Source organism: Primulina tabacum, chromosome 5 (genome assembly GCF_025594145.1).
Source record: "Primulina tabacum isolate GXHZ01 chromosome 5, ASM2559414v2, whole genome shotgun sequence".
Lineage (NCBI taxonomy): Eukaryota > Viridiplantae > Streptophyta > Magnoliopsida > Lamiales > Gesneriaceae > Primulina > Primulina tabacum.
The window spans coordinates 17355231-17374417 of NC_134554.1; the positions used below are offsets into that span (position 1 = coordinate 17355231).

The 19187-nt window shown below is 35.4% G+C and overlaps 2 protein-coding genes across 2 annotated transcripts; both read right to left on the reverse strand.

Moving 5' to 3' along the window:
- Window positions 1–6178: 6178 nt before the first annotated feature.
- On the reverse strand, window positions 6179–9769 carry LOC142547155 (receptor protein kinase-like protein ZAR1). The gene is made up of 2 exons (XM_075655279.1): window positions 8215–9769; window positions 6179–6894 (listed from the first exon to the last, which is right to left on the reverse strand). Exons 1-2 carry the CDS (start codon window positions 9482–9484, stop codon window positions 6269–6271), a joined length of 1896 nt encoding a protein of 631 aa, XP_075511394.1. The 5' UTR covers window positions 9485–9769; the 3' UTR covers window positions 6179–6268.
- A 3753-nt stretch (window positions 9770–13522) lies between these two features.
- Window positions 13523–14248, reverse strand: LOC142544202 (uncharacterized). Its single transcript, XM_075651264.1, has 2 exons — window positions 14212–14248; window positions 13523–14049 (listed from the first exon to the last, which is right to left on the reverse strand). Exons 1-2 carry the CDS (start codon window positions 14246–14248, stop codon window positions 13523–13525), a joined length of 564 nt encoding a protein of 187 aa, XP_075507379.1.
- Window positions 14249–19187: the final 4939 nt, after the last annotated feature.

The window sequence follows — 19187 nt, forward strand, 5'->3', positions numbered from 1 at the left end:
AACATGATAGGATTAGAATTCTATGAGAATTGTGATATTGCAATTTTTTAAATACAACATAAAAATACACAATACATTTTTTACACCAAAAATTTTCCACATGCTCTCCCCAAAATTTTCGGCCACCTCAAGTTTGGTTGCAATATTTCGGCCTTCTTTCCACCGCGCCGCTGCAACACGGTTGGAATTTCTGAAATTTTGGCGATCCAATCTCGACGCAAATTATTTTAGATCTCTAGTGCGATTTATACGAGGAATCCAATCTCTTATTTTGGACCTGATTAGACGATCGAATAAAGGAGGAGATTTGTTCATAGGTTTAAACCTGGAATAGTTGGATATGAAGTTATATAAACAAAGGTAAATCAAATCTAAATAACCTGTCAATAATTTATGTCATACAACGTCCAAGGAACATTTTGAACGTCAAAACTAAGATTTTTAAAACTTATGTTGCGCATTAGGTGCGAGAAAACAGTATTCAAGCAGTCGTATCAGAGCTAAGTTATTCTCAATTGTATGATTTATTGTTTAAAACGTGTTGAGTAATTATTTATAACCGCTTAAGAATTTTCTAGAAAATTGAAGACATGAAAAACATTTTTAGAAAAAATTTAATTTTTTGCGACGGCCCGTAACTGTTTCGGGGAAAATTTAATCAAATTAGCTCTTGAAAATAAATTTTGAAAAATCTATAGATTTTTCTTATAAAATAAATCATTAGAATTGGATTTTAATTAATTATAATAAATAGTGATTTAAAATAATTTTAATTATTAAATATATGCATGGACTATAACTTATTGTGAGTTTTTTTTTTTTTTTGTTCTATTTTTTTATAGCATCTTCTGTATCTGCCAACCTAAACAACATTCCAGTACTTAATTGCTCAAATTTCAAGAAATGGAAAGAGCATGTTATGATAGTGCTCAGCTGCATGGATTTAGACTATGTATTAAGGGAAGATTGCTCCACACTTTTGACCAGTTCAAGAACTGTTGATCAAAAGAGTTTTCTTGGAAAAATGGTCAAATCGCATGAGTATGATGATTATGAAATATTATATTCCAGATAATATAAGAGGTGCAATTCTTGAAGAAAATGATGCCAAAAAATTCCTTACTCAAATACCAGATCGTTTCGCTGCAAACGAAAAGGTCGAGACAAGTACTATTATGACTAAACTTGTCTCAATACATTACAAAGAGAAATGGAACATAAAGGAATACATAATAGACATGTCAAATCTTGTGTCTCGGCTAAAACCATTCAAGTTGGAATTGTCGGAAGACACAGTCGTGCATCTAGTCTTGATCTCTCTGACTACGTAATTTAATCAATTCAAAAGAAGTTATAATACTCATAAGGAAAAGTGGAATTTGAATGAACTTATGCGCAGTGCTTTCATGAGGATGAGAGATTGAAGCAAAAAGTGATTGAAAGTGCTCACTTGGCATCTAACTATCAAGGTAATTGCATCAATAAAAAAAGAAAATGGAGCAGTGAGGAAGGAAATGCTGGGACTTCACAGTATATGGAGCAACTTAAACAAGATAAAATGATCACTTGTTTCTTTTGCAAAAGGACCAATGAGCATGTGGAGCAGGATTGTCCCAAATACATCCGTTGGCGTGCAAAGAAAGGGTTGCCTAAGGAGCCGGTTGCCAACTGATGATGAAAGATACATCTTATGAAAAATGACAATATGGTTGTTGGTGTTTTTTTTAAAAAAAAAAACTTTATTTAGGAATTTTTTTTAATTATTTTCTAGTATTTGAATTTGGAAAACACTTTTGTTGCACTTTGTGTTTTTTTTGGTGAAATTTGATTTTAATTTCATGTTTGGACAAATTAAGTTTTTCTTTTGTCCATGTGGTAATGAAACTTTTCAATTTTTTCGAAATTCAATGGTCTCTTGATTGATCAGATTGATAAAATGAACATCAATATTTTAAATGATATCGATATTATGCATGCATGAAATTTTGAAATTAAATGCAAATTAATTTCTTATGTTAACTTTAGTGAAAGTGACTAAATTGGAAAGTTAACATCGAGAAGAATATATTAATGTCTATGCCCGCATATTTGGTAGTATAAATTTTATCAGGTGATAATCTCTTTCGGATTTATAGAGAATACCGTTTAGATATTGTATATATCATTGGAATGTTGGGCAGATATTTAAGAAACCCGATATTGGATCATTAATTGGGTTATGCGGTACATAAAATGAACTAAGGATTTTATGCTCACATATCAAATATCTGGCATTAGAAAATAGTTGGATATTTGGATTCGAATAAAGTTGCGAAGTTTTATCACCGATAATGATCATTGGTCTAAAAAATCATTGAAGATCAATTGTGATAATAAAAAAACTATATTATATTAAAAGAACAACTGAAACTTGTCAAAATCAAAATATTAACATGGAGTTTCTAGTTGGAAGGAAATAATTCAGAGTGGTTATGTATCAATTGAGCATGTTATTGCAAACTCTGTAATTGCAGATGCGTTTGTCGTGGGTTGGCCACTCAAGATGTTTATGGGCATGTGACACACATTGGTGTTGTCCATATGGATGATATGCTTTTAGTGGGAGTTTGTATTCGGTTTGAGAATTGACTCATTTGACATTATTTAAGTTTTTGTACAGACTAATGTTTATTTGAATTACTCTAAAATAAAGTAATGACTTTCATTGCGGTTTAGCATTTGATTGAAAATATGTTATTGGACTTTTTTAGTCATTAGAAGGTCCAGTTGGAAATACAGGTTTTATTCTCATATCACATTTATGCGTTTCTATGCTACACATTCATACTTGATATATGTTATTGATTATGCTAATATTGTGCTCATTGACGGGTCTAGTGATTTTAAATATAGCGACGACTGCTTTGGTTGAATATTGGTGTAATTTGATAGACCATATTTGTGGGGACCCGGACGCTAATCATCTTCTTAATCATCTTTGGGATTTAATTATCAATTAAGATAAACATGGTCTAAAAATTTTTCTTTTTAAAATATAAGTGCGGAACGTAATGGAATTTAACTAATATACATCTCAGTATAAAAGTACAATAATTATTCAAACTAGTCTAAGGTTCAACTACTAATTTCCAGTATTAAACCAAGTCTACATCCAAGTCCGGAATCACCACTCTAATCTCGATCTCTCATCATCCTCTTGACCCTGATCCTGCCCCACTTGTTGTCATGCACACATACAAACAAGACAACAGCCGGATACTCCGGTGAGAATAAATCCCAGTATAAATAATGTATACATGCAGTTAACTGAATTAACATAAAAGCATGAATTATATCTTATCACATGTAGCATAATCAAACAACATGTATCAATACCAATTTGTAAATAATATCTGAATCGTAATCTACGAAACATAAATCAATACAAATCTGTAAATCAAGTTCTAGTCTCGATATCTAAGACTCGACTCATCTCTCATTCTAATCTAGGGATCCCGGTGAATAAGAACGTAACAAGTCTCCCACCTACTACTACCAGTCGCGGTGGCGGTACGTTCTTATTTCTGGACTTTGGTCTAGCAGTATCGAATAATCTACAATAAGAACAATGTCTGTATCTTAAGCATATCGATACACCAAACGTCCAGTGCCTTGGCGTATCTACCAAGACTAAGCCTAGTCTGACAATGTGCAATGGTTCAGTGACTATACTGTCAAAATCTAACCCCTCTGTCAGTGACTCTCACTCAATAGCTCTCTGCTTTCTACTTCTAATTCAATAGAATAACATAATCATTAAAATACAAAGGTATAAAAAAAGCAATACCATACAAGTATGTGGTTTAGGGAAACTCGAGTTAAATCTAACTCAAGTCGATCTCCCAATTAACATCAATTTATACCTTTCTTTTCTCGGTCTGATGAAGACGAAGTCTTGTATTCCAATCTGTCCATACCCAGTCTGGCAATGACAAGTCACATAAATACCATACCAGTATATAAATTGATTCAAAACATGTTCTGATCAATACTCAAATCAGTATATAATCTGATCCATATCTGAACAAGGTACAATCTAATTCATATCATTGATATCACGATACAATCGAAATCATTAGTGAATCTGATAAATCTAAATCAACTGATGTTTCGACGGCATAACGATACAGTCTCGATAACCCCGTCAATCTCAACATCACAGAGATACTACCAGAATTCATAATCAGTATCAATACAATTCCTAATCTCAATATCGGTACACTTAAAATCAGTAATAACTCAACTCTGATATCAAATCTCAATCAATTCAACTCTGAAAATCATAACAATTGTATAACCAGTCTATTCTTTAATCTGACTTCAATTATACAATGCCTACTGTAGCAGAAATACTATATCTGATTCATATTCAGTTCTGACAATATCATAATTTCAAATCATGCCTAAACGTAACAAAACTTACGTCCAGTTGTAGCATGCGTTGATAGGAACACAGTACTGAAGTCGGATTCGAAAACAGACGGACGGATTGCTCGTAACTTAAGTTTCACCCGAAGCTTCCCTCGGTTTCTTCCTCTTTCAATTCTGAGGAACAATTGCTTGTATATACATATATATATATGCACGTTGCCCCTAAAAGACAAGTGGCTTGTTGCATGTTCTGCACGTCGCGCGCATATGCGCGCACAAAGTCGCGCATATGCGCGAGATGTTCTGTCTCGCACATCCCTTCACTCGCGCATATGCGCGCCTTCCGCCGCGCATGTGCGCCGAACTCTCTGGACGTTCCGCGCATATGCGCGCATTCAAGCCACTGCATGTGCGCGCATGGTTCTGTCTTCCTCGCGCATGTGCGCCCATACATGTCGCGCATGTGCGCGGGAAATTTTCTTGCACAAAATGTCAAATCTTCTTTCGGCTCTCCCGGTATGATCCGTTCCGTTTATAATCATCTCGATTAATAAATAAATCATTTCATATTACTCTCAGATTACAGTAATAAAATCTCGGGCCTTACAATATTTGTATATTTTGATAGACAAATTTAATATAATTATTTTAGATTTTAATGTAAGTATTTTAAGAAAGTGTAAATGAATAGTCAATCGATACACAAAATAATATGTTGACACAGTTGTGAGGATTGTCGAAAAAACAGTACAACATTTGAACCCTCGCACATGAAAAAGGACACAAAAGCTTCGTCCAAGTGGTAGCGCACAAAAACAAGATACCGAGAATTCAGTTGCAGTCAAAATTAAGGCTCCAGCAACATAGATATGATCGTTTTAATGTTAAAAACAATATAGAAATTTTTTCAACAATCATATTCTTCTTTCGAACGTTCGTATCATTGTTAGAGGCTTTGAATTCAACGACTTGTAGATCAAATACAAGTTTTGGAAGGAGATTCAAAGCATGGGCAACCTACATTAATAAATTAGTTAAAATGAGAGCAAACCCAAGTGTGAGAATACATATGAAATATACATACACTGTAAAAGTTTAAATCATCACATATATATGAAAGTTGAGCTTCAAATTTAAATGAATGAGTCTTCACATAAAAATATTAAAGATTGTGTCCATAGTCTTGGCATAAGAGACATTGAAATTATGTAGATTGTAAGGTTGCAGCCTATAATCGAATGTTCTAGGAGTTTCAATTAGGCAAGAAATAAGTCTTATGTTGAAATAAGTTTGTACAAGATTTATATAAACCAAAATCTTCTAATGATACCTTCCTAGGAAGAAAATGAGGTCACACATGAATCTTATTCTCCGAATATCTATAAACAAATTTGTGTATCTTTATCTTATTGCATTTACTTCTTGCTACTATTTTTAAGATGCATTATTGAAGCATTTTACGTGTTCTTCAAATACCAAAATATTGTATACTAAGTGTTTGATAAAATATTTCAAACATAATCTTTTTACCCATTCAACTTATATATATTTTAAATTATTTACCAATATGTTTATTCGATTTCTACGAAAGATTATTTTAAGTTTCTTTCGCTTGGTTTGAAAATCAAACTCGATTTAATTAATCGATATTCAATATTTCAAAAATCGAGCTATCAGTAACTCAATGTTTGTCCCCTAATCGATGCTATCAAATCTTATGCAGCAAAAGGACACTAATCAATTAACTAAAGAAGCCCCAAGCCCCAGATAGCAATACTGGAAACACAATCATATGAAAGTACCACAAGGCTACTACAACATAGAATTTTCCAAAACAAACTAGGCATTTTTACAATTTTCAAGGTCCTTTTTCATTGAATTTGATGCAGTCCAGATTGTCACAAACCGTTTTCATCTTAGGTCGTAACTCCGGGTCCAGTTCCGTACAATTTAGCGCAACATGAAACGTTGCAACGACTTGTTTTTTAGCATATACCTCGTGCAAAAGATCAGGATCAATAATTTCAGATAACGGTCTTTCCTCACGAAATACTTTTCTAACTTGACTCTCGAGTCCCTTACCATCATCATCAGGCCCACCGTCAAGTAGGCGACCAGTAAGAATCTCTAAAAGCACAATGCCAAAAGAATAGACATCGCTTTTTTGGGTCAACTTGCTGCTTGGAGCTCGGGATTCGGGTGCCATGTACATGATAGCTGATAGAGTGCTATTAGAACTTTTAGGTGGTGTTACGTAATGAGCGTGTGAAAATTTTGGGTTGTTTGGAATGAGACGAGAGAGACCAAACCCGGAAATATACGGTTTTAAGTCATCATCAAGTAGGATTTTTGACGATTTTATGTTACCGTGGACATACTTTCTGGGACTGCACTCGTGAATGTGCATCAGACCCTTTGCAGTTTCTCGAATGATCTTCAGTCTTGCTGTCCACAATAATGGAGACGATGCATAGGCAGGTCCTCCTGCAGTAACATTCAAATAACAAATTCAAAAATTATTTCATTTTTCATTGCAATTATTTGACAACTTCTGATAGGCGGATTTTATACACTGAAAACGTAACAAGATAGCGAAGTTTTCTTCACATAAATGCATCTGGTATATAACACACTCAAGAAACAGTGTCAGAAAGAAAAACATACTATGGTGGAAGAAGCCAATTTTTTCCCAAATTTTATGACAATGAATTCACTTTCAACATTTAGTCTAGTCATAGTGTTGCTCTAGAGATTTATATCAAGGGGAATGCCTTGAAACCACCAATAATCAATGTTTTAAGAACATTTCAGACCACCTTGTATTTACTTCACAGGTCGAATGCCAAATGGACACAATATATTATTTTTTCAAGATAAACATTGATTCTTGTTTCTTACCTATCCCCGTTGGGATTCTCTGTCAATGTTAGTTGTGTCTGAATATTCATTAAAATGTGATGGTGACACTATTCATTATCCATTCTCCAAGTTGTTTGCCAATGCCAGAAGATTAATACTAAAATCCTTACACATTCAAATTGCCACCTGCCCGTTCTACACCTATTAAGTAATGCCTTTCGTTCTCAGAGTTTATACCTTGTCATAACAGCCAGCACATGCTGAAAATTTTAGCACATGAAACCCTATGATTTCGAAACAGACGACTCTAACGTTACATGTTCCCTGATAATTATAACAAGCAGATGCTATCCCTCTAATTCATTACGAGAAACCCACTTTTAAATATCCTGTATCAGCTCCACAACAAATGGTAGAGAGTTACATAGGTTCGAGTAACTCCTCCACGCAATAAATTATTCTTTCAGATTCCGGCTCTCCGTTTGGAGTCATGGCCTCATGCCAACACGCCTTGAGTGTTCTCAAATATATCTCAAAAGGTCCAATATACATACATTATTGGAACGACCTCATATCAATCCGCAAACTGCCAGTCAATTACCTCTTGTAAAAGGTCTGGAGGAAATACATACTGGATTCTTCCTTATATAAGCTTCTATATTAGACGACTTCATTCAGTCATATAATATAATCGCTGAAAGTTAAGGCAAATCACCCCAAAGAGAAGGTAATAATCGACACAAGAATCAATTCATAATGTCAGCTGATCCTGACCATTTGAAGACTTCACAAAAAGTTGAATCACGAAGCAACAAATTACAAGAATTCTCCAATTCACAAGCAAATATATATATAATTCATGACACAACAATCAAATCTAACTGCAATTAATGAGTTTATTAGTAATAGACTTGGCTAATAATGAGGGACTAAAAAAATCCATACCATGAAGTGCGTTGTGCAAGCTTCCGTTCCGAATGAATTCAGAAACCAGCAATTTTTCATCGCTGGCATAGTAATAAGCCTTCAGTTTCACAATGTTTGGATGCTCAACTCTACCAATGGCCTCCGCCTCCGCCTCGAACTCCTTAAACTTCAACGGCTGCTCACCCTCGGTCAGCCGCCTCACTGCCACCACTGCCTGGTTGCAGCCTCCCTTTCCTCCACCACCAACCACAACCTTGTACACTATGCCGCTCCTACTTTTGCCAACAACATAAGCTGATGCCCTTAATAAATCCTCTAATTCCAACCCAAACCCTTCATCGACAAGAACGAATCTACCCTTTTCCTCCTCCTCCTCCTTTCTCTCCCATTTCTCCATCCCCAGTTCCTCCTTGCAAAAGTTTTTTGTTCCCATTTTACCCTGCCCCATCTTGCATTTTTTCTTAATCGCATACACTGAAACAAACACTACACCAACCACGAAGAGAATCCCCGAAATAACTGAAATCAACACGGACCCGTATTTAATCTTTCGATTTTCTACAAACCCATTTGATGAAACCCCTTCGTCAACAGGTTTTTGTGGGTTGTTAAAGAATCTTGGGTTCTGAGCTTGTGGCTCCGAGCATGGAGTGTCTAATGGAAACCCACAAAGATAAGGGTTCCCGGAAAACGCTGTTGGACCCTGGTTCAAAAGTGAACCGACCTCAGGTATTTTTCCAGTGAGGTTATTGTACCGAAGGTCTAAGCTAACCATCACAGGGAACCGCCCATAGCTCGCCGGAATGTCATCGGAAAATGAATTGTATGAAAGATTCAAGGTCCCTCTCAATTGGGTCAAATTGCTTAGGCTTTCTGGGAGTGAACCATTGAATTTATTACAAGATAAATCGAGATGCACGAGGGTTCGGAGGGTGGAGATAGCATGTGGCAAAGGTCCACCAAAAAAGTTATCTGAAAGATCAAGATCCACGAGAAATGAGAGTGATCCAATTACTGAGGGGATATATCCAGTGAGATTCTTTCTGGGGAGTGAAATGGAGGTTACTCTATCGTAGGAAAGATCGCAGGTGACACCAGTCCACCTGCATGGAGTTGAATCTGATTCAGACCAAGAAATGAGAGCTTCCGTTGGATCTTCAGCAATGGCGGTTTTGAGAGCAAACAGTGAAAGGCCATCTGAATTCAGTGAAGCAGCGAAAGAAATGAAGAACGTGAAGAAGTAGAGAAACTTGAGTACTACAGCAACATTATCGTTCAGATGCTTCATACTTCCTTAGGTTTCTTCAATAAATATTCAATCTTTGAATGCCAAGTTGACCAAAGATTCAATCTTTGTGATACATTCAAACTTCTGAGTGAACAGGACAATACTTGTATATACTAACTCAGCGGAATCTTCTACAACCAGCTGCAACCAGGAGTTGCAGCAAGAACGTGTGATGCGTGAAGTGAATGGGTGATTCTGTGTTAATGGCGATGAACAGCGAGAGGATTTGGAGAAGAAGAGGATGTACGAGATGATATTATTCTAATTTTTAAATTTGAATTAAGTTAAATGGGTGGATTTTCCGAGGTTGTTAGTCGATTCAGGGGTGAAGTAATTTAAATTGTCTGACTAACGTGGTTTTTTAATATTTTTTATTTATTGTATGTTCAAATTGATTTACACAAAAATTTCTATAAAATTGTAAGTTAGTCAATTTCGTGTAACTTGACTTAATTTATAAAAAAAAAATATTTTTATTTAAAAAATATTTTTTTAAATATGAAATAGATTAACTTGTTTTACAAATATTAATCCGTGAGACCGTCCAAATAAGATAAAAACTTATGTGAGACAGTCTCATCATCATATTTTGTGATCCAAATATCTTATTTGGATAATCCAGGAAAAAAATATTACTTTTTATGCTAAGAGTATTACTTTTTATTGTAAATATCGGTAGGATTCACCATCTCACAGATACAGATTTGTGAATGTATCATATTTGAATTTATTAATGTTGTTGGGCTGTGTGCATTTTTATTAAATTAGTTAAATCAGAAAATTAAATTATTTTTACCTTTTTAAAAATGAAAATTAAATTATTTTATTCGACTTGTTTTTTTATCAGTAATCTTTGAACTTGGCTTTAAACAGTTTTCTTTCTATGTGAGATATACTAATTGGTTTAGTTATTGTTATATGTTTTATGCATTTATTAACTAAGTTAACCATATAAAAGAATATGGGTAAATTAGAGAAAAAAAATCTCTAATCATAAATAAAATTTAAAGTTTACTCCCCGTTATCTCAAAAACTTTATTTTCACTCTTTAATTGACATATTTATTTATTTTTTATTATTTCATTATGTACCATATATTTATTTTGTCATTTGTTTTTATATCTAAATTTATTTTTTTGGTAATTTATATTAATAATAAAACTTTAAAATTATATTTTTTATTGAATTAGTTAATTTTTTACTAGTAATATTGCATTCTTTATTATTATATAATTAATATTGAAGGACCGTGTGCTGGGCATCTTGAGGTGCTTCAAACACAATATTCTCCAAGAGCTGCAATAGCTCATGTTCTAAGAATGTAAACACCGATAAATTAGATCGGATTTGGTTTTAAACCAAGCGAAAAATACCCGAAATAATCATTCGTTAAGAAAGCTGATACATTTTATATCATATGTAACTGAATAACTGAAAATAAAGAGAATCAGTTGTGATATATCAATTCAGTTATGGTGAAAATTGAATTGACGGATGATCTAATTGATCAAATCTATCACGCCCCAGGGATGGGGTTGGCCGACACCGACGTTGCTCTCAAATTTACATTCGAAAATAACAAGCCTCAGAAGTACAAAATTCAGAAACCAGTCTTTTATTCATAATACTGAATATACATTGTCTGATACAAAGTCAAATGACTAATGTTTTACAGCGGAAATGTAAAACCAAATATAACAACGTTTTAACAGATGCAGCGGAAAAACATTGTCGAGGCGCGAATTCGTATTTGAAAATTTGCGGATTTATTTAATTTTTTTTCTTTAAAAGTAAATAACTTGCCTCATTCATAAAATAAACTGATAAAAAGTTTAAATGTTCAAAGTAGCAGCGGAAGTAAAATGTATTCAAAACAACAACTTAAAATATTTCAACAAAATAAAAACTGAGTTTGGAATAAAATAATAAGTGCTGAAAATGAGGTCCTCGGGTTCCTACTACTGCCGACCCAAGATGGCTCACTGGTCCCCGCCCTCGGTCCTGACCTCATCAGTACCTACAACAATCAAGTCTAGTGAGTCTAAAGACTCAGCATGCATATATCGTGGATAACAAGTAAAAATATCGTAAAACCTGACATAACGTAAAATATCATATCATAGAGCGTAACGTGAAAAGTCGTGCCATGAATAATTATAAATACGTGCATAACTGAAAAATCGTAAGTGAAATGTTTGCTCGATAGAGCCCTGTCATGAAATAGCATATCATAATTTTCTGTTGAGAATATGTTCTACGCAAGTGGCTCATAACATGAACTGAATCGTCTGATCAGACTAAACCACAGTATACTGGGCGGTAGAGATCATCACAGCCCTTGGACTGGATATCCGTACCCATACATGAACATGAACCGGTCAGTAGCCACCGGATGAAGTAATAATCCCATGATAAGCTGCAATCCCATGAGTGTGAAGTGGCCACAAGCAATATCGCATATATCTCAAAAATAAATTTTTATATTTTTATGCACGTAATATAATTAAATGTCCTGTATTATTTTACCGAATGGGTTGAATCGTTCCCAGGCTCGCTGCGACCTAATTCTTACATGAAAAATATGCAGATGATTTTTCCTTGAAAATAACTTAGTCATTGATCCCAAAAACGGGCCAACTAGACCAACAACTAGATTTCTAACCACGACTCCGTACCAACCCGAACCAACACCGAACCATCGTTTAGTCATGGTCAAAATATGCATAACATAATGAAATAATACTCCTAAAAATTGTAAAACTCGAAATTTGGTGAATGGAGGCCAAAATCGTGGAACTCTCTTTCGAGAGTCACTTTGGCACATTGCACCGTAATTTCTCGTACGACCTCTAAACTTAACCAAATCACGAACGGCCAAAAACATGACCTTCCTAACTCAATAAGGCACTGTCCAATCCAAGGCCATAGGCTAAAAACAAACCAAGGACTCAAACGAGCCTCTGAAACAAAGCACAAAGTTGCTGTCAATAAAATTACAGCAGCAGCTGTTGCGCTTCCTTGCGTCGTTTGCAAGGCTAATGGCCATTGGGGCTTGAACCACCAACCAGAGCCTCTTACCAACATCCTAAGGTGTGATTTGAACCATGACTAAGGGCCCTAGGCCAACCACAATCCAAGCAACACCAGAAACATCGCCACGCTTCCACCCGAGAGCCCAACTGTGCGTGCGTGGGGTGTAGCGCTACTCTTGGTGTCTTGGTCACTCCAATGGCCATATGATCGACCATGGCTTGACCTAGACATCATGAGGTATTGTGTGAACCATGGTGAAGGGAAATATTATTTCGGAATTTAATTGATATAAGTCCTTGGATTTTAAATTATTTCCCTAACAATATCTTTTCCTTATTGATTTATTTGAGTATAATATTTTATGTGATTTTGCCTTTTTTAGATAATGATATAATCATTCAAAAGTAGTCTAGATATGATATTTATTTAAAGAGATATGATATCAATGTTTAAATAGAGTTTACTTATAATAAAACTCTTATTTTCCTTATTATACTAGGTTTCCTTATGGAGATAGGATTCTTCATCTATAAACAAGAGGTCAAGCATATGGGAAAGACGGCTTCAATATTGAACATACACATATACTTGAAAGTGGAGATTTTCAGAGCAATAAAATTTGCGAAGCCGAAGTTGGTTGAAGGGTGGTGATCAAGTGTTGCCGTGAATGTTGGGAACATCTACAGACAGGGACGGATCCAGGAATAAAAGTTGGGGGGGCTTGAAGTCAATATGATAAGTTATATATTATTAAAAAAAATTTACATTATATCGTTCAACGAAGTTGTGCCCTACGAGATTTTAAAACATAAAATTCATCAATAATAGAATTTACATCAATATGTTTAGCTAAATCTCGTTCAATATAGAGTGTCAAACAATCGGCAAGAAAGTCATCCTCCATTTTATTGCGAAGTGCCGTCTTCACATGCTTCATTGCTGAAAAAGCCCGCTCAGTAGTGGCAGTAGACACAGGTAATGTCAAAACAAGATGAATCAATCTAGTCAACATAACATAACACTTGATCGTCCACTCTCGGTCAATTGCTGACACAACTCAACAAGAATACAGAAGTATTTATCTCCAACTTCTTCACGAACCATCTGTCGTACTCTATTGGCCATAATATGTAAAATATCTTTCTGAATTTCTGGAGCGATATATTGGGCATTTTTTGGAGCATTCTCAAGTACAACTTCATAAATTTCTATATTCATTTTTGCAAAAGCCTTCACCAATTCAAGAAAATTTCCACGATTAGATGAAGATAGAGATTCATCGTTACCTCTAAAAGCACAACCTTGAAGTGCTAGCCAACGAACAGCTACAATTGAGATGCTCAAACGCAGACGATTTTTCTCTTTTTCCTCTTTAGATTGTGCATGCATCACTTTATCAATATGTTGTGAGGGCCTCATCAAATTTTCAGCCCTTCTCTCACACATAGTATGAGGTGAAGAAGCTGCAGAACCAATATGGGCAAGAAAAGCACATGTTTTTCCTTGGTTTACCCTTTTCCAATTGTCAAATCCTTCATTGATCAATGCCGAGATATTAGATGAATTAACATCATTCAGGAAAAGAAAACAATAGAAACAATATGCCTTATTTGTTGAAGGCGAATACTCCAACCAATAAAATTTCTGAAACCATTTTTTCTGAAAACGACGATTCTGGCTTCCAAATTTTGTACCTGGATACTCCAACATATCTGGTTGATAAGGCCCCATATTTAGATATGAATGTCTTATCTCATCTCGTACATTAACATGATATTCACATATCTGTTTTCTTTTTCCCGGATCTCGTTCAATAAAAGTAGACGAAGACTAATGATCGTCTCTAGGAGAGGAACATGAAGGAATTTGGATATTGGGAAATATAAGATTTCACTGGATTGATGTTGCATTGTAAGGACCGTAGAAATTGAAGTATCTTCACTAGCTTGACGATCTCTCTTCTTAAAGAAAGAGGATATCAATGTTTTTCCTTTCTTTGCAGCATATTGATATTCCATTTTGAAATAGTTCAATTTATAATCCTAAACAAGAATAAAATAATTATTAAACAAATAAACAAGTAATAGTCAATCAACAACTCAACAACAAACAATCAAGAAACCACAAATCACACACAGAGAAGCTATAAAAAACAAAATAAAAAATGTATAGCCGATTCTTACCTGGATTGTTGCCTGGCCGATGAGCAATTCGATTTCTTCGGGAGTCCGCAATTCTATTCTGTCGCTAAAGGGCTTGGGACTTGGGAGAGAAATTTTGTAGAATTGAGGTGGGGCGGATCAGAGGATAAATTTGGTCTCATCCTTGTAAATGGACGGGACTTGATTGGACTAAGACATTGATGTACGACGGTTTTTGAAACAACCATCGCTATTAACGACGGTTTTTCAAAAAACAGTCGCTTTATTAGCGACTGTTTGAATAAACCGTCACTAGTAGCGACGGTGTAATTAAAACCGTCATCGATCCACATCGGCGGCGGTTTTACTAAAACCGTCGCAAATATTAGCGATGGTTTTTAGGGATCTCGTTTTTTGCTTTCTTATTCATGTTTTAATATTGTTGGTTGTTTTTAGAAAGCTTTATTTTCTCAAAGTGTTGAGGAAATTGATTTTTGTCATAATCACTAGTGTTAAGTTTTTGTAAACGATTGGTTTTTCTAGTGATTAATTTTTGCCATAAGGCACCGCACAAGTATTTGTACTTGTGCATATTTAATCTTGTTCATCTATTAATTTAAAGTCAATTTATGTTACAAAATATAATATTCCGCTGCATGTTGTCCGAGATGTTGTAACATTTGGAACAACATTTAATTCTGATAAAACACAAATTCTCTATTTTACATCATATAATGATACTTTTATTATTTTGAGCGTCTGTCGGACAAAATAATCTTTACAAGTGGTATCAGAGCCTACTCTTGATATACTAAGTGCTGATTCTGGTTTTTGTTTTGTTTGACAAAAAATAAATCAAATGGACACATCACTTGCAAGCGCAGCACTTCGACCACCAGTCCTAGATGGTACCAATTACAGCCTATGGAAGGTCAAAATCAGATACTACATAAAATCCATAAATGAACGGGCATGGCAGCGCGTCATCAATGGATGAACTTAACCAAGCATGACAGACCGAGATGGTGACAGCTTGCCAAAACCTGAAACTGAATGGACTACTGATGAAGTGCAAAGTTCGAACTACAATTCAAAGGCTTTGAATGCTATCTTTACGTCTGTTGACGTGAATATGTTCAGTTTGATCACAAACTGTACTTCTGCTAAAAGTGCATGGGATATCCTCCAAAGACACTGTGAAGGTTCTGAAAGTGTGCGACGAACCAGATTGAGGATGCTCACTTCCAAATTCAAGATGATGAGAATGGAAGAATCTGAAAATATACTAGACTATGATCATTGCCTGCGGGAAATTGCTAATGAGGCGTTTAGCCTTGGAGACCCTATCTCCAATGAACGTTTGGTTAGCAAGGTTCTTCGCTCCCTGCCCGAAAGATTCAACATAAAAATCCGCGCAATAGATGAGGCTAAGGACACTTCTCAAATGCCTTTGGAAGATCTTATTAGTTCACTTCGTACCTTCAAAATGAACATGTACATGCAAAAGAACGACAAGGGGAAGACAATTGCATTACAAGCCTCGAATGACTCATACAATGAACTCCTTCAAATTTCCCAAGAAGTCAATGATTCTGATCTTTGCGAAGACTTTATCTACTTTATCACAAAGAAATTCGGTGATTACTTGAAAAGAATCCGAGACAAGAAAAATGATGCAAAACCATCGAAATCTCCAAGTCTTCCACTCCTTGAAAGGCCACAAAGGTTTCCTGCCAAGCAACAATTTCAACCAAGGAATGATAGCAAGGGACAATCTAATGCAAGGAAGTATGAGTCGGTGCAGTGTAGAGAGTGCCAAGGTTTCGGTCACTATGCCAATGAATGTGCCAACAGATTACGCAAGAACAAAGGCTACAATGTTTCCTTAAGCGATGAAGAATCTGATGAGGAGGAGAAATCCAATGATGAAGATAACCACACCTCCTTGAATGCACTGTTGACAGAAAGACACTGCCTGCAGGTGAATCCTTTAGGTGTTGCCCTAGGTGTTGCCACACCTGGCCGCAACATCTGCGAAAAATCAATATGTCTGAAATACACAAGATATATTTATGGATGTTCGGAGACTTCAACTGCTCCTACGTCACCCCTTCTACCACCTCGGGTAGTATCCACTAGAAGACTTTGATTTATACAACACCTTGTACAAACTCACTCAGCTTAAGACTTACCCAACTGCCTAACTGAACTCCTAGACTAGACTAAATGCAGCACCTTCCGGCCAACACTTGTTTAACGTCTGTGTGTCAAAGACTAAATAAACAAGTTTTACGTTTTTGTGCAAGACGATATTTGAGTGGTGGTGTGTGTGTGTGTGAGAACTAATCTCTGAAAACTACCTGAAAGTGTTCTCACACACTGAGGAAAATATGCTTCTAAAACTAAGCTGATAGCACGTTGAAGTGTTCCCTCTGGGCTGATTCCTTCTTCAAAGCTGATAAGCATTATGCGTGCCATCTCTGTTTTTCCACACACTTTTCTTCTTTTACCTCTCTTTTGTTATTGGTCTTCACTGATCTTTTATTTATAGGGGGAAAACTGATCGTACAGTGAGACTCAATAATTGTATCTGTTGCAGCTTGAATGCGTTCCTCGAGATTCATGTCTCGACTTTCTGACATCTATGCTGGAACATTTTGTTTTTAAGATTTGATGCAATATCCATTATTGTACTTTGATAGTACATTAGGTTTTGTATCGTTGTGCGTACCAGGAATCCCCTTAGGTAAGCTTGTCTTGATCTGCAACTGATTGAATCCTAACCGATGCACCTAACTATTCATCTAGACTGATATTCAGTTGGGCTGGTGAAATCATTTGACTCGTCAGTTAAACTGATTTCATTCTTTCAGTTGAACTGGTCAGCTGGGCTCTTTATCAGTTGAGCACTTCATCAGCTGGCCGAGCTTTTGAAGTTCTTCTGCTGAACTGCCTATCAGCTGGACAATCAGTTGAACTGTTCTTTAATATATCAGTTGAGCTTATTCAGTTTGAACAATCAGCTGGCACTTTCAGTTCGCATCTGTTAGCTTCAGTTTTGGCTTGTTTAACTGATCACTTCGAAGCTTGATCAGTTCCAGCTTCTTGAACACTTAGGTAAATCATTAGAAACAAAATAACAAGTTTTGTTATCATCAAAATCAAGATTGCGAACATGAAATGTTCCAACAATCTCCCCATTTTTGATGATCACAAAACTTGAACAGTTAAAGCGATTTTTAAAGAATTTTAAAATTTTAAAATTTAACTGATTCTCCATCTTTGTGAGAATTAAAAAATTTTAAAAACGATTAAAGAAAAAAAAATTCAGTTCGAGGGAAAATAAAGCTCCCCTTCAGTAACTGAATTTAAAAACGGGTTAAAAACAAGTTTAAAACATTTTTCAGTTTGAGAGAAAAGAAAGCTCCCCCTCACTAACTATATTTGAAACTCTTCTTTAAAATAATTATCTACGCTGAAATTTAGTAACTTTAATCATTCAAGCAGTTTAGACAAGAAATCTGAAGATATCAGTTCAATCATATAGAAACATAGTTGGACTAACATGATGTTTGTTTAATCAAATGGATCTCCTTTTTATTAAAAATTTAAGTACATCATCCGTTATAAGAGAAAATTTCTACTACAATAGCATATTTTAAATAACATCAAATATCAATCAGTTTATGCATAACAGAAATGAATATATCAACAACTGGTTGTCTTGAACTCTTGAAGTTCTGCAACTATCTCGAGTCTTCTTGCCAGACAAACAGCTCGTTGCCTTGGACATGATCTCTGTGTAGCCAAACTTGTCGGGCTAATTCAAACTGGACTTAGCTGATGTTGAACCACATTGATCATCTACTTGATCTGATATGGCAGTTAAGCGGCGGCATACTGCAGATGATTAAGCTCCACTTTAATAATCCAACATCTCAACATAGCTGGGCTTCGTCTGTTGATCAGCTTCAACTGGAAGGTTGGCAGCTGAAACCTTGTCTTCCGAATAGTTTTGCTAAATAGCCAAAAGGTAGGACTCATACCCCCGCAGGCTGATTAAAACCCCAAAGCTTGAAGTCAAGCGAAGTGACCACAATGTTAATTGCAGAGACAATCCTCTCAACTCTTTGCAATATGCGTTAGATAAACATTTTCAAAAATTTTTGAAAATAATATAAAGTATTTTTAAATAGCTTTTAAAACTATTTTAAAGTAAAATAATTTTAGTCAGTTTTCAAATGTCTTTCTTAGAACAGCTATCTCTGATACCAATTGAAGGACCGTGTGCTGGGAACCTTGAGGTGCTTCAAACACAATATTCTCCAAGAGTTGCAATAGTTCGTGCTCTAACACCGATGAATTAGATCAAATTTGGTTTCAAACCAAGCGAAAAATACCCGAAATAATCATTCGTTAAGAAAACCGATACATTTTATATCATATATAACTGAATAACTGAAAATAAAGAGAATCATTTGTGATATATATCAGTTCAGTTATGGTGAAAACTGAATTGCAGATGCTCT